Here is a 14,626-nt window from a genome sequence, read left to right on the forward strand (position 1 = left end):
TATGGTAAAATGACTGTCAAGATTTGAATTTAGATTGTTAGGTGACTGTCAATACTAGACTTCATACAGAAAATTGACTGTAAAGATTTGACTCCAGACAATACAATAACTTTGCATGATAAAGAGACTACACCAATATTGTTAAGTGACTGTCAACATTTTGACTTTACACAGTGAAGTGATTATCACGATTAATTTTACAAAGTGAAGTAATTATCACAATTAATTTTACAGTGAAGTGATTATCACAATTTATTTTACACAGTGAAGTGACTGTAATGGTCTGACTTACCACATATGATGAGGCATGCTGCTTCTAGAAAAATTCAGATTGTGAAATTGCATGTATTTAAGAACTATATGTAAAGCACACAATTACCATCCACAAGCAATGTGTGCAAGCGGTGGTATAAAATTGTCTCTATAACCCTTTAGCCCCCAATCCCGCCTGTAGGCGTGATGGCGACAACCATTCTTTGATGGCCCGTATGACCCTCCATACCATTTTTGAACTGCCCCAGCTGAACTGTCATGATAGCAGGGACTTCAACCAAGCAGTTCATGGTCCATAAACTCTTCTCAGATGTCTGTTCATGAAAATATGGCACTTTGAAAGCCGTTTGAGAGTTCAAAATCGGAAAAACGTGAAAAGTAGCCAAAATCAGGTGGGGGTGGGCATCTTTTGATGGCCACTACGTAACTGGTAGTGACTGTAGGTATAAACTATTATCATAAATGCATGCATAGGTGGTACAGGAACACAACGAGGTATAATATGGCCAATAGGAATCTAGTCCGTAAAATCTAGGTCACCGTTTTGTCAAAAATCCGTAAAAACGGACATTTAGGCAGACCTGACTTGACAATAATAATTCCCCAGCAAGACACTTAAGTCCAATATACTCCCAGTTAGCATGAATGGACTGCTGTAACTATAGGGTAATACTTGAATGACAAAGAAAAACAGTCTGGTCAATGTTTACCTCTCAAGGTCGTTTTAAAATCGGAAAATAGACGGAAAATTAACATTTTTCAGTGGGGGTGGGTTCAAACCCACGAGAAAATATTCCACCTCCCACCCCACCCCCCACCCATGCCATCCGCCCCCAAATCTCAATACATAGCTTAATAGATGAGCATCAGTTACAGCATCAAGAGTCTGCTAATTTGCATATAATTTGCATGTGATTGCAAATTTTCGAAAATGCCTGATTTTCCAGAAATCTCTTGGGGGCGAATGAGTTAAACTAAAAATATTTTTTTCCCGATTTTCAACCTCTAAAGAGTGTTTTGGTCAGTTTTACACCCCAAAACGACCCTCAAACCCAACAGAAGTCAAATTTAAAAATTTTGATCAAATCGTTTAACCCTTTAGCCCCCAATCCCGCCTGTAGGCGTGATGGCGACAACCATTCTTTGATGGCCCGTATGACCCTCCATACCATTTTTGAACTGCCCCAGCTGAACTGTCATGATAGCAGGGACTTCAACCAAGCAGTTCATGGTCCATAAACTCTTCTCAGATGTCTGATCATGAAAATATGGCACTTTGAAAGCCGTTTGAGAGTTCAAAATCGGAAAAACGTGAAAAGTAGCCAAAATCAGGTGGGGGTGGGCATCTTTTGATGGCCACTACGTAACTGGTAGTGACTGTAGGTATAAACTATTATCATAAATGCATGCATAGGTGGTACAGGAACACAACGAGGTATAATATGGCCAATAGGAATCTAGTCCGTAAAATCTAGGTCACCGTTTTGTCAAAAATCCGTAAAAACGGACATTTAGGCAGACCTGACTTGACAATAATAATTCCCCAGCAAGACACTTAAGTCCAATATACTCCCAGTTAGCATGAATGGACTGCTGTAACTATAGGGTAATACTTGAATGACAAAGAAAAACAGTCTGGTCAATGTTTACCTCTCAAGGTCGTTTTAAAATCGGAAAATAGACGGAAAATTAACATTTTTCAGTGGGGGTGGGTTCAAACCCACGAGAAAATATTCCACCTCCCACCCCACCCCCCACCCATGCCATCCGCCCCCAAATCTCAATACATAGCTTAATAGATGAGCATCAGTTACAGCATCAAGAGTCTGCTAATTTGCATATAATTTGCATGTGATTGCAAATTTTCGAAAATGCCTGATTTTCCAGAAATCTCTTGGGGGCGAATGAGTTAAGTTCTTGATCTTTTTCAACCAAATCAATGTATGGTGGCCAGTAGATGTTTATCTTGGTTAACTTGTTTTGTTTGGTTTCTGTAAAATTTACTTTATCCCACATCTCCTTTTATTTATGTGTATGTAGAATTTACATATAAAAATATAAAAATAAAAATGTGGTATGATTGCCAATGTCAAGACTACTCTCCACAAGAGACCAAATGACATTCATCAACTATAGGTCACATGTATGATATTAATGTTATTTTTCATTTAGGGCACAATTTTTTCAATATTTTTGTTTGCTTTATAATAAGTGATCTCATCTTTACTGCTTTCATAATTGTCTGAAATTCTACTAAAAAACTTGATCTTAAGGTGAAAATTTTCTCATATATCAGTGGCAAAAAATTGCCATATAATAATATGTTTTACCTAGAAACTACTTGATATATGATTTTCAAAGAAGATTTCCACCAATTTTTATTGTGATCCTTCTAATAGTATTTATGATTTTCTATCAACTCAGTGGCCAAATTCAAGCATAAACTAAGTCAAGTAATTTTGAAATCTTTTAAATTTTCTGTTGAGGAATCTTTTTAGAAAAAGCACACATATATATCAATATCACTTTGAACATGGGTCAACATGGTCAACCTCTGCCAAATCAGGATACTGTTAATCTGAAGTAAAGATTTGTTATTATCAAATGTCTGTACTTGTATTATATTTAAACTGATAATTAAACAAAACAATTAGCCTATACATTGTTTATCAAAATTATAATGACAAGAGATTTGATTTATCGCTCTCCTATTATTGTCTTGTACAAATATAACTCTCCCATGAAGTCAAATGTATTATTAACACAGGTCTTAACATTGACCTGAAGGAACGGTCATTTCATTAATAAACAAAGTGGACACAATACCTGTGGGGTTGTTTTTACTCAGTGACACAAATATCAATATTATTAATATAAAATTGTGATTATATCACTTTAAACTTAAATTTGATTCCCGAATTTCATAAGCTAAAAGCTGAAATCATAAAAGTGTAAATCAATTTTCTAGGTCAATTCTATCTAGTCATAATTATGATGAACTTGATCAAAAATATGAAGTGTTGAAACCATATATAAAGCAGTGAATTTTCTTGTTTGAATTTTTTTTACATTTGTCATCATGAAGATTTATATAAATGCTCATTGTTGAAGGCCATATCATACCGCATCTTATATTTTTTTTATAATTGTTCAGATATAAAACTCTACAGGCATGACAGGTTTGGTTGTATGATGAAACTGATATTTTGTTTTTGTGTGCTTGGGTTGGTGTCTCAATTACTTTTACCACACCTTTCAAAGTTAATTTGATATAATCATGGTAAGTATTTCAAAAAATTGAAATAGTTCGAAAAACTGAAGTTGTAAAAATAAACAATTCATGAGGTCAGACATGTCAGAGGAAAAAAGATGGAAAACTTGATCAAATCAATTAAAATTATAAAAAGCAGTAGCCTAATTTGTTAAGAGAATACTGGAGGGTTTTTCCTACTTCACATAGAATAGAGTATCTTTTTAAATGGCCCTTACATAAAATTTTAAAATCTAATTCTCTAAAATAATCTGGAAACAAAACATTCAACACTTCGACAGCATGCTCAAGTGGATATTTTCAAATTTGATCACTAGATTTAGATAAAATAAGATAAAATGTATCCCTTAAATCTCCTCAAATCATGAAAAATAAGGTCAAGCATATTGACCAATATAATAATTGATGAAAACTAACAGCTGACAATAATGTAGTGTTTACAAACATTGAGATTGTAGGTTTATTTGGTTAAAGCTTTAATAATACATGTACAAATATATATATATAACACTATTACTATATATTGACCAACAGCATGATAATGTAGAACAATGTTTTGGACTTTTTTTTCAATTTCCAATAAAATATTGTTTGACTCTTGATTTATCTTGGACCAAGATTGAATCCAAATGAAATTTATTAATTCACATATATATATAGTGTATAACATATGCAAAGGAAGACTTTCTGAACTAGGCAAAAACTACCTCAATTCCAACTGGATATGTGGTTCAAATGTGTCAGGGCTTCATCTGAAATTTTAGCTAACTTTTAATATTTTGCTCAGAGGAAGAGGGGTTTTATAATGGATTCTATAGCATAACCCAAAAATTTTTTCACATTGAATTAACTATAACTTCTGTATATAATATCAATGATTATTTAACTTTTGCATGAATTATGTAAAACAGGGTCATAATACCCAATTTAAGAAAAGCCTGCAAAGAAAGTTATCTCCAATAATGAAATTATGAAATTTTATGAATGTGGAAAGTGGTTTTATATCTAATCAATCAATCAACTGAAAAAGCACCGATAGTCCTTCAAAAATGAAAAAGTATCATATTTGTAAACTGATAGTACATGTTCCGTTAATACTTGTTTTTTTAAACTAACTTTAAATGTATTGTTTGACAGAAATCACATTGAAACTTTATCTGATTGTACTCGGATAGTCTACCACTTTATAACTACACCCAGAACAAAACTTTCTTTTGAAATGAACATCTACTGTTTCTCTTTCTTTTGATTTGTTATTGAATACACAATACATTGTTTGTTCTGTTGTGTTAAAATTAGTCTGAAGTTCCATTTAAACTACAGGGTCTCTTGCTTTAATCTTTTTTTGAAGAACGACATTAAAACAAAATGCACCTTGTATTTTTCCCAATTTGAAAACTTTACAATAAACATTTGTATACTCCCATATGCCATTTCCACTGCATATCATTACATTATTAATGTTGAAAGAATGATTTGAAATTTGAAATTTTAGCACAAGAAAAAATTTAAATATCTCTAAATTTTGTAAGATTAAAAAAAAATTTCAACTTTTTTTCAATTTAAAAAATTCTGCCTGTAAGGCCAATATAAGTTCAAAAATGTGAGGCCATAAAATCTATTTCTGAAGGAGTATAAAAATGACATTTTATCTTTATATTTTGGGGAGTTTCGGCACTGTCAAAAAACATGTGCATATTTAATATATATCGAATGAACATGACTTAGTAAGAAAATCCAGCCAGTTCCAATTGAATAATGTTCTACTAAACATGCTAAAAGCCATCAAGGTGCACAACATTCAAGTAAGGTGAGTTGTAAGCTACATGTAGGATCCATGAATACATGTACACATGATTTCAATATAATGGAATTAATCTGTCTTCATCTGTATGCAGTGACAGAGAACTACAATAAATCTGAGTGTTCCAATATTTGAAACTTTTGATAATGATGATGTTGATATTGTGCACTACAAATATGATAAAAAAAACTCTTAGGCTTAAAATTTAATTAAATTTAATTTTATGGAAGAAAAGATTATTTTTTATTATTAAAATCTTGAGGAAGAGATATCCTTTTGATATAAATACTTTCAATGTCCAAAACAAATTCCCACGTTACGTTTTAAAAACAGACACACTCCGATGAGAGTGTTTATTTTGTTTGCTTTCTCTTCTATTCCTTTTGTTAGTTTTAGGATTAAAAAAAATTTAAAAACAGAGAGATGTCAATAGCAGGTATTGTGGACTCAGAGATACAGGTAATTAGGGTCATGTCAACCATCTTATCTGTGACATACAATTTGTCACTCGTGTTGACCTCAGCTACTATATCAAACTTAAAAAATATAATTGATACTCAAGTTATATGCTGTGATAAATATTGAACTAATTGATTTATTGGGAATTATAATGTTGTGCCGAAAGCTTGACTCAACAAGTATTTTTTTACAATAAGTTGTATATAATATACCACTGACTCTTAAGAAGTATGAGGGAATTATAACTAATATTTTACATGCAACCTTATTTAAGTTTCATTTCAATACATAACATGTTGTTTTTCTTCTACACACAATAGAAGTTATAGACACCTTTTGAGCTAATAACCTTAATTAAAGAAAAGAACGAGGTATTTAAATATGTGTCAATAACACATTAATTTAATGATTAGATCTTTTCTATCCTAATCCTATACTTCTTTCAAATTGTTCTAAAAGGTTTAGGTTTTCACAGAACTTTAATATTTCAATTAGTATTTTCCAGATCTCAATAAATATGTTAAAAGCATATTTGATGAGCAATGATATATATATCCTAAAATTCGAGTTTAACACCTATACTAAAACCTGTTTACTTTTTTCATTTCTTTGCAAAATGTTTATGGAAATTAATTACTTGTCAAAATTTGATCGGCCCCAAAGCCATTTGAAAAATAATTAACAAATCTTAGTAAAACAAAATACATTGTCTGTTTAGTTCTCAGTGTGACCATTTGAATAACTGGATGGGGAGGAATATGATATTTTTTTGTTATTTAAAGTATTTTTTATCCGCCATTTTCAGGAATAATTGTTCGTTTTTAAGGCAATACTACATGAATTTTTATTTTAATAAAATGCTTCGCTGGGGCGCAGCTTGATACGACCGCAGAGGTCGAACCCTGAACAGTTGGGGCAAGTATGGACACAACATTCAAGCTTGATACAGCTCTGAATTTGGATTGTTATTAAATATTTGACACAGCATAGGTTTCTGACACAGAAAGAATGTGGTCTAAGAACTTGAATTTTTTTAATTTACCTATTATGGTCCAATGTCCAAAATCAAAATACATGGTTAGATTCAACATATCAAAGAACCCCATATATTCAATTTTTGTTAAAATCAAACAAAGTTTAATTTTGGACCCCAACTTGGACAAACTTGAAAACTGGGCCCATAATCAAAAATCTAAACACATGTTTAGATTCAGCATATCAAAGAACCCCAAGAATTCAATTTTTGCTAAAATCAAACTAAGTTTAATTTTGGACCCTTTGGACCTTAATGTAGACCAATTTAAAAAACGGGACTTAAAATTAAAAATCTAAATACACGGTTAGATTTGGAATATCAAAGAACCCCAATAATTCAATTTTTGATGAAATCAAACAAAGTTTAATTTGGACCCTTTTGACCTCAATATGAACCAATTTGATAGCGGGGCCCACAAATAAAAAATCTAAATTCATGGTTAGATTCAGCATATCAAAGAACCCCATATATTCAATTTTTGTTGAAATCAAAAAAAGTATAATTTTGGACCCCAACTTGAACCAACTTGAAAACTGGGCCCATAATCAAAAATCTAAACACATGTTTAGATTCAGCATATCAAAGAACCCCAAGAATTCAATTTTTGTTAAAATCAAACTAAGTTTAATTTTGGACCCTTTGGACCTCAATGAAGACCAATTTAAAAAACGGGACCCAAATTAAAAATCTAAAAACACGGTTAGATTTGGCATATCAAAGAACCCCAATAATTCAATTTTCGATGAAATCAAACAAAGTTTAATTTTGGACCCTTTTGACCTCAATATGAACCAATTTGATAGCGGGGCCTACAAATAAAAAATCTAAATACATGGTTAGATTCAGCATATCAAAGAACCTCATATATTCAATTTTTGTTGAAATCAAACAAAGTTTAATTTTGGACCCCAATTTGGACCAACTTGAAAACTGGGCCCATAATCAAAAATCTAAATACATGTTTAGATTCAGCATATCAAAGAACCCCATATATTCAATTTTTGTTGAAATCAAACAAAGTTTAAATACTGGACCCTATCTTGGACCAACTTGAAAACTGGGCCCATAATCAAAAATCTAAACACATGTTTAGATTCAGCAAATCAAAGAACCCCAAGAATTCAATTTTTGTTAAAATCAAACTAAGTTTAATTTGGACCCTTTGGACCTCAATGTAGACCAATTTAAAAAACAGGACCCAAAATTAAAAACCTAAATACACGGTTAGATTTGGAATATCAAAGAACCCCAATAATTCAATTTTAGATGAAATCAAACAAAGTTTAATTTTGGACCCTTTTGACCTCAATATGAACCAATTAGATAACGGGGTCCACAAATAAAAAATCTAAATACATGGTTAGATTCAGCATATCAAAGAACCCCATATATTCAATTTTTGTTGAAATCAAACAAAGTTTAATTTTGGACCCCAATTTGGACCAACTTGAAAACTGGGCCAAAAATCAAAAATCTAAATACATGTTTAGATTCAGCATATCAAAGAACCTCATATATTCAATTTTTGCTAAAATCAAACAAAGTTTAATTTTGGACCCTTTGGACATTAATGTAGACCAATTTGAAAACTGGACCCAAAATTAAAAATCTAAATACACTGTTAGATTCGGCATAACAAATAAATAAATGTGATCAAAGATTTTACAAATCTAATGCGCCATACTGTGCAATTAAAGATTACTTCTTGAAATTTTTCAATATTTGAAATTTGAAAAAAAAAAAATATTTGAAGAATAATTCTTTTTAATTTCTGAAATCTGAAATGAGAAAAAAATTGGCCCCCCCACAATTTCTTTTTATCCCCCCCCCCCCTTTTTCCCCCAAAAAAATTCTTTCCCTCAAGATATGGTCATAATCTCAATTCAAATTTCCAATGGAGTTGGCAACCATAATTACCCATTTAAATTTACCATAGTGCTAACTTAATCTATTTTATAATAGAATTAATAAAAATATAGTGTCAAATCTTTCATATGGATTTTTTTGTAAAAAAAAAAGATGAAAACATTTGCAGATATTTTTACTGGTCTTCCTTTATAAATATGCATTTCTTTAAACATAATTTAAAAGCAGTGTAAGGGAAGTAACCAAAACATTGTATTTGGATTACCTCCCTTACACTGTTTTAGATTATCTTTATGTTCATTAACCATTACTTTATACATAATTTAAAAGCAGTGTAAGGGAGATAATTTCAATGATGTATTTGATTTATCTCCCTTACACTGCTTTAAATTATGTTTTGTACTAAAGTATTTGTCCATTAACCAGGACAACCTTGTTTTTCCCCCTTTTTTGCCCCTAATTCCTAAACGGTTTGAGCCATAACCCCCCAAAGCAAATCCTAACCATCCCTTTGTGGTATGGAAACTTGTAGTATAATTTCAGAGAGATCCATACACCGTTCCACAGTTATTGTCTGGAAACTAGAAAATGCTAATTTTTGGCCCCTTTTTGGCCCCTAATTCCTTAACTGTTGGTACCATAACCCCCAAAATCAATCCCAACCTTCCTTTTGTGGTATTTAACCTTATGGTCAAATTTCAAAAAGATCCATTCACTTAAACTAAAGTTAGAGTGCGAAACCAATATGTATTCGGACGACGACGCCGGACGACGACGCCGGACGACGACGACGACGACGCCAACGTCATACCAATATACGACCACAAAATTTTTTTGCGGTCGTATAAAAATAACTATATACAAAATGCTATTTGGTATATTTATATTCAACCTGAATTTGGAGAAATTTATTTTCACTTCATGATTTCTCCAGCCTAGATATTACAGGATAAGAATAATATCCCATTCAAAAATTAGAAGAAGTAGTCATCTAACTCATGTCTCTCCCCATACTTCACCAACACCTTAACTCACCAGTTGCTGAGGAGCATACTGTGGGGAATGAGGCTCTCCAGTAGAGTCATAACAATAATCAAATGTAAAAGTTTTTATCCTTTCTCTACTATCTCCATATTCTGCTTGGCTGTCTACCTACAATCATAAAATAATAATTTCAATAAATATACATCATTTAATGACCTAATAAAAAAAACCTTTTGTTCTTTTCTCTTCTATTGGGGCGGGGGTATCTAACTATTCTGCATGTTCTGTAAGAATTTTGCTCACGTTACAGGCGGAACAGAGGTCAGTAGTTGTTTACATTGTTGTCCTTTGGTGGAAAGTTGATTACCATATCTCCTTATTTTGATACATACATGAATATCAAAGATGGTAAGATGAAATTTTGTGTAGTAAATTCACAATCATTTTCATCATTGATGACTGATGTGACATTCATTATATGCATCATTTGTTAGAGATATCTTTCTTTTTTCAGAAGGAAGGGGTCATTACTAAAGCCATAAAATAAGTCTGCTAAATAGAGTATCCCTTTACATGTATCTTACATGACTCAGGTGTATCTTGGTTTTTTTGTGACATTGGGTTGCTGTCTTATTGTTCAGTCACATTGACATAAACACCACAACTTAAACTATTAATAATATTATTAAGACCTGTTTTCAAATCTCAGTGCAGATAAAAATACAGACCAACATGTACATGTGTATACATGCAGTTAAGGCAAAGACTTCAACAGACATCTACATATCTTTATCAAATGTTTATCTGAAGGGAAAACTGCAAAAGGTTTAACTTTAGGCAAAAACAAGTTAATTTTGAATACTTTCTGTATACTTGTACTATATATGTTGGGATCCTAGAATTTTAGTATTATGAGTATTTACATTATTAACCTTGTATCCTGCTTATACATTGTATAATGGAAAAGATTATTTTAACATTGAAAAGTGAATTCAAGAAGCCTTTTTATTGTTGAATTATGTCCAGGACATCCCTGTGTATAGTTTTAACCCTGGAGTGATTTTTGGCAGGAAATATTTGAAATGACACAGAAGATAACATCACTGATGTTTGGACAAGGACTTAAATCTTGTGACATATCAATAGGAATCTACCACTAAATCAACAAGCAATAGATTTTTGGTGTAAACACAATTCATCTAATGTAAATCTGGTCCAGGATCTTTTAATTTCATTCTTACCCTGGAATGTATATATATATACATGTACTGTAGTTTTTTTTAAATATGAATTTTTCTAAGAGGGGGATTTGATTTTTAATTTGACAAAATTTTGTAGTACATTGTATATCTATATGTAGGTTTTATAATGCCTATTGACTTTCCTTTCCAAGTTTTCTTGTATATTAAATTAATCCTTAAATGGAGATTTATACTGCAGAAACTTCCTCAAGCAATTAATGATGGTTGGCTGCTTAATGTCCAGTGGCAAATTAACTGCATATTCAGGACGAGAAACATGTTAAAGTTTTTTTGGTGGCCTTGGGCTGTTTTCTGCTCTTTGGTCAGGTTGTTGTCTCTTTGACACATTCCCCATTTCCATTCTCAATTTTAATGTGATACATGTATGAATATGAACCCTGCATTTTACTAGACCAACACCATGAGCCAGACTTATAAATTGTCTTGATCTTGCTGTAGGTGTGAGCTTATCAGCTCATCTGTGATCACCTTCCAGCGACTCTTTAAGATGAAGAACAGCAATAAAAGCAGTATTTCTTTTGATTCATTAATTATTTCCTTATATTTAAAGAGTTTTTGTCTCTTGTACAATCCACCCAGTATCCTCTCTTTCCTGTTGATTCATTGTCATGACTCGTTGGATACCAATTTTCAAGGATTTCGTGTGTAAAGGTGGACAAGGAATTTAAGTGTTCAACAAAGTACATATCTATTATAGGCTTGTAAAATGTATACAGACTTTGACAAAACCATGAAATCAAAATTCCAACAAAAATACAATTTTTTTTCTCAATCCACAAACATTGATGCCCAGGAAAATAAATGAATCCACTGTGTGAGTATCATAATCAGCATTTGCTACATACATGTACCTTTGTGATTTTTGCAATATCATGCTACGGATCAACAGTCATGGCAGTCAGTAGCATATTACATGTATATTGATTTTAAAACTTTGCATGCTCTATTATATTCACAGTTATATCATAGTTCAATAAAAAGGATTATAAGAACATACAAAAATAGAAAACAATTATCATTTTTTTCCTTTAAAATTTGCATATATATTACAAAAAGTGAAATGTAAATACTTGATCATTTTAAATACTAGAGTGTCTAATCATGCTAATTTTCAGTTTCAATACCTAGGACATTTCAAAGGAAATATTAGCATAAATTTAACATTTAAAGCTTCACAACTGTCAAGAATTGTAACATACACGATTTTCAAATACATGGGCATGTATGATATTTCCATAACACATTCTTCATACATTGTATATAAATACAATACAAAATGATCATGATGATAGCAGATTTTTAAATTTGCTAGTCTATGACAATTTTTGTGTAGATCATTCAAAATAGTATCAATGTAGAAAAAAATCTTTTATTTTTCATGGTATTAAAAAAATGGTTCCACTCCATGGTTTTAAAAATCTGCCGTTATTGAATGAATTCCAAGGTGTAAACTGTTATAATATGGATCACAGGATTACCTGTGTTGGTTGTACAAAATAGGGCATTCTCTTTAACATAGTTTAAGCATGTAATAATAAAAATATTTATGATATTACAAAAACCTATTGTCTTGTAGGCGGCAGTTAATATGTGATAAACCATGATTAATTTTTTATGGAGTTACGCCAAAACTGCCCTTTTATTTCAATGCAGTTCGGGTTTTAAGGTCATTTTCAAGATATGACAAACACTGAGTGTACATGTATAGGGGTTAACTAATACTAAAAACGTCACAGCAAGGGGAAACCAGATTTACAAAAATTATTGATTTTTTGGTTACACTTTCAAAATTCATTTAGTAGATATATAATTTATGATCTAAGGATCGTACTGTTGCAAGCTACATGTAATGCATTATGGATATAAATCTAATACTGGCAACAATCCCATCAGTGACTTTTAATTTTTGAATTTATCATACATGTACAATAACATGATGAATGTATTTTTCTCTTCAAATTTAACATGTTTAATGTCAGTCAAATTGTACTGCTCAAAAATTAAATTCAACAATTATAGAACACCAGCCTACATGTACATTGTACATGTACATTTACTGTCAAACTTTTAAAATACAATTTGTAAATACAAACTTCATAATTTCAAACGGAGTTAAATTACATCAATAATCGTAATAATTAACGAATGCAGATTTAAGTGCAATGTACATGCATGTGTAAAATGTATCATATGACACAAACATGTTCTAAATCAATATTGCCATCACTTGAAGCATCGTAATATGAAATAACTATAGTTTCTCAATCAACCAATAGAAAAATAAATAATAAAGCTGCTGTACATGCTGTAGCTCTAGGATAAAATTTTAAACAATCGAGAAATACAATACATTGTGTGTTTAGGTACATTTTGTAACATCCTTTACACATGTAATTGTATATTCAGTTCATTTGCATAACATAAATTATATTTCATTGACTAAATCAATAAATGTAAACAACAACAATAGGTTTATAGTTATGATAGTGATAGGATAATCATCTAAGATCATAATAATATCAGAGGAAACAAATAATGCAAATAACTATTTGTCCAGTTATAAAAATAAAAACATACATGTATCTTAAAAAAATAATACTGGCCGAGAAATGTTTTTGTTAATATAATGATAATATTTCCTAATGAATAATTCTTTACTTTTAATATGGTAGCATTAGCAATATAAGTGCTCAACTCCCTGTCTGAAATTGATGAATAACAATAAACCCTTATAGGTAGAAAGAGAAGTAGGCACCCATTGATTAAGCAAACATATATGCATTGGTCCTGCTGGGGCGTTTAAAAGCCCCAAACCCCTTTCTTATTATGGTGACCACCGGTCCCTTAAATTCGGTATCCCCACATATTTACCTAGTAACTTCCTATGACGAAATGCTGCAAAGTTTTGACTTAATGGAAAATTGTGCATTTTCTGCCTTCAATGTACAAACTAGGAAGGTATAAAAACTTCCAAAACGTGACTTATATTGTCTTACCTTGATATTCGTTACACTAATAGCATCCCCATTTGTATCCACGATATTTTTGCCATTTTGTTCTAATTCTCTGTAAATATAAAACACAAAATTTTATGTTATATCCTCAGTAAATGACAGCTGTGTCTGCATTGATTAGCGCGTATAAAAAACTTAAATTTATATATTACAGTTCTCTGAAAACTTTGCTAACTTTTACCTTTTATTTATTGGACGAACTCGCACCGCTACTTTAACATTCGACATCGTATCATTTTTTATCCATTGTCTATTTTTGTCCTCCAAATAAATAAATACATTATAAAGAACGATTCCAAACTGTTAGAAAAGTTTAATCTCACAGCTCCCACAATATTCCAAATCAACTTTGTTGATCACGGTCATTTAACTACTCGATCATAATCATTGAAGCGTTTGACTCAAAGGTAAAAAAACCTATAAACACCAAGGTGCGCTCGTTTGTAATATTAAATGCCATATCAAGAAAATATTGATATACAGACGTACACTTTTAAAGATTATATATATAAATTAATTAAAAAATTAATTACAGAAACTTGAACATAGAAATGAAAGATAATAAGTCCTAACAATAATTATGTTTTATTTCAATTTTTTTTCTGACCTTGACCTCACTATACGGGTTCGAATAATTGAATGAACGTATAAGCCTTC

The 14,626-nt window shown here is 31.3% G+C and overlaps 1 protein-coding gene across 3 annotated transcripts in view; it reads right to left on the minus strand.

The window, feature by feature from the left end:
• LOC127738640 (uncharacterized) overlaps positions 1 to 14,347 on the minus strand; it is an 85,094-nt gene extending 70,747 nt beyond the window's left edge. For all 3 annotated transcript variants that reach the window (XM_052249961.1, XM_052249960.1, XM_052249959.1), the window contains exons 1-3: positions 14,151 to 14,347; positions 13,952 to 14,021; positions 9,745 to 9,861 (exon numbers count right to left, since the gene is read on the minus strand). In XM_052249961.1, coding sequence (XP_052105921.1) covers positions 9,745 to 9,861; positions 13,952 to 14,021; positions 14,151 to 14,197 — 234 coding nt within the window. In that variant the 5' untranslated portion in view covers positions 14,198 to 14,347. The remainder of the gene's footprint in view (positions 1 to 9,744; positions 9,862 to 13,951; positions 14,022 to 14,150) is intronic.
• Between the last annotated feature and the right edge of the window lie 279 nt (positions 14,348 to 14,626).

This window comes from Mytilus californianus, unplaced genomic scaffold, assembly GCF_021869535.1.
Source record: "Mytilus californianus isolate M0D057914Y unplaced genomic scaffold, xbMytCali1.0.p SCAF_4, whole genome shotgun sequence".
Classification (NCBI taxonomy): Eukaryota; Metazoa; Mollusca; class Bivalvia; order Mytilida; family Mytilidae; genus Mytilus; species Mytilus californianus.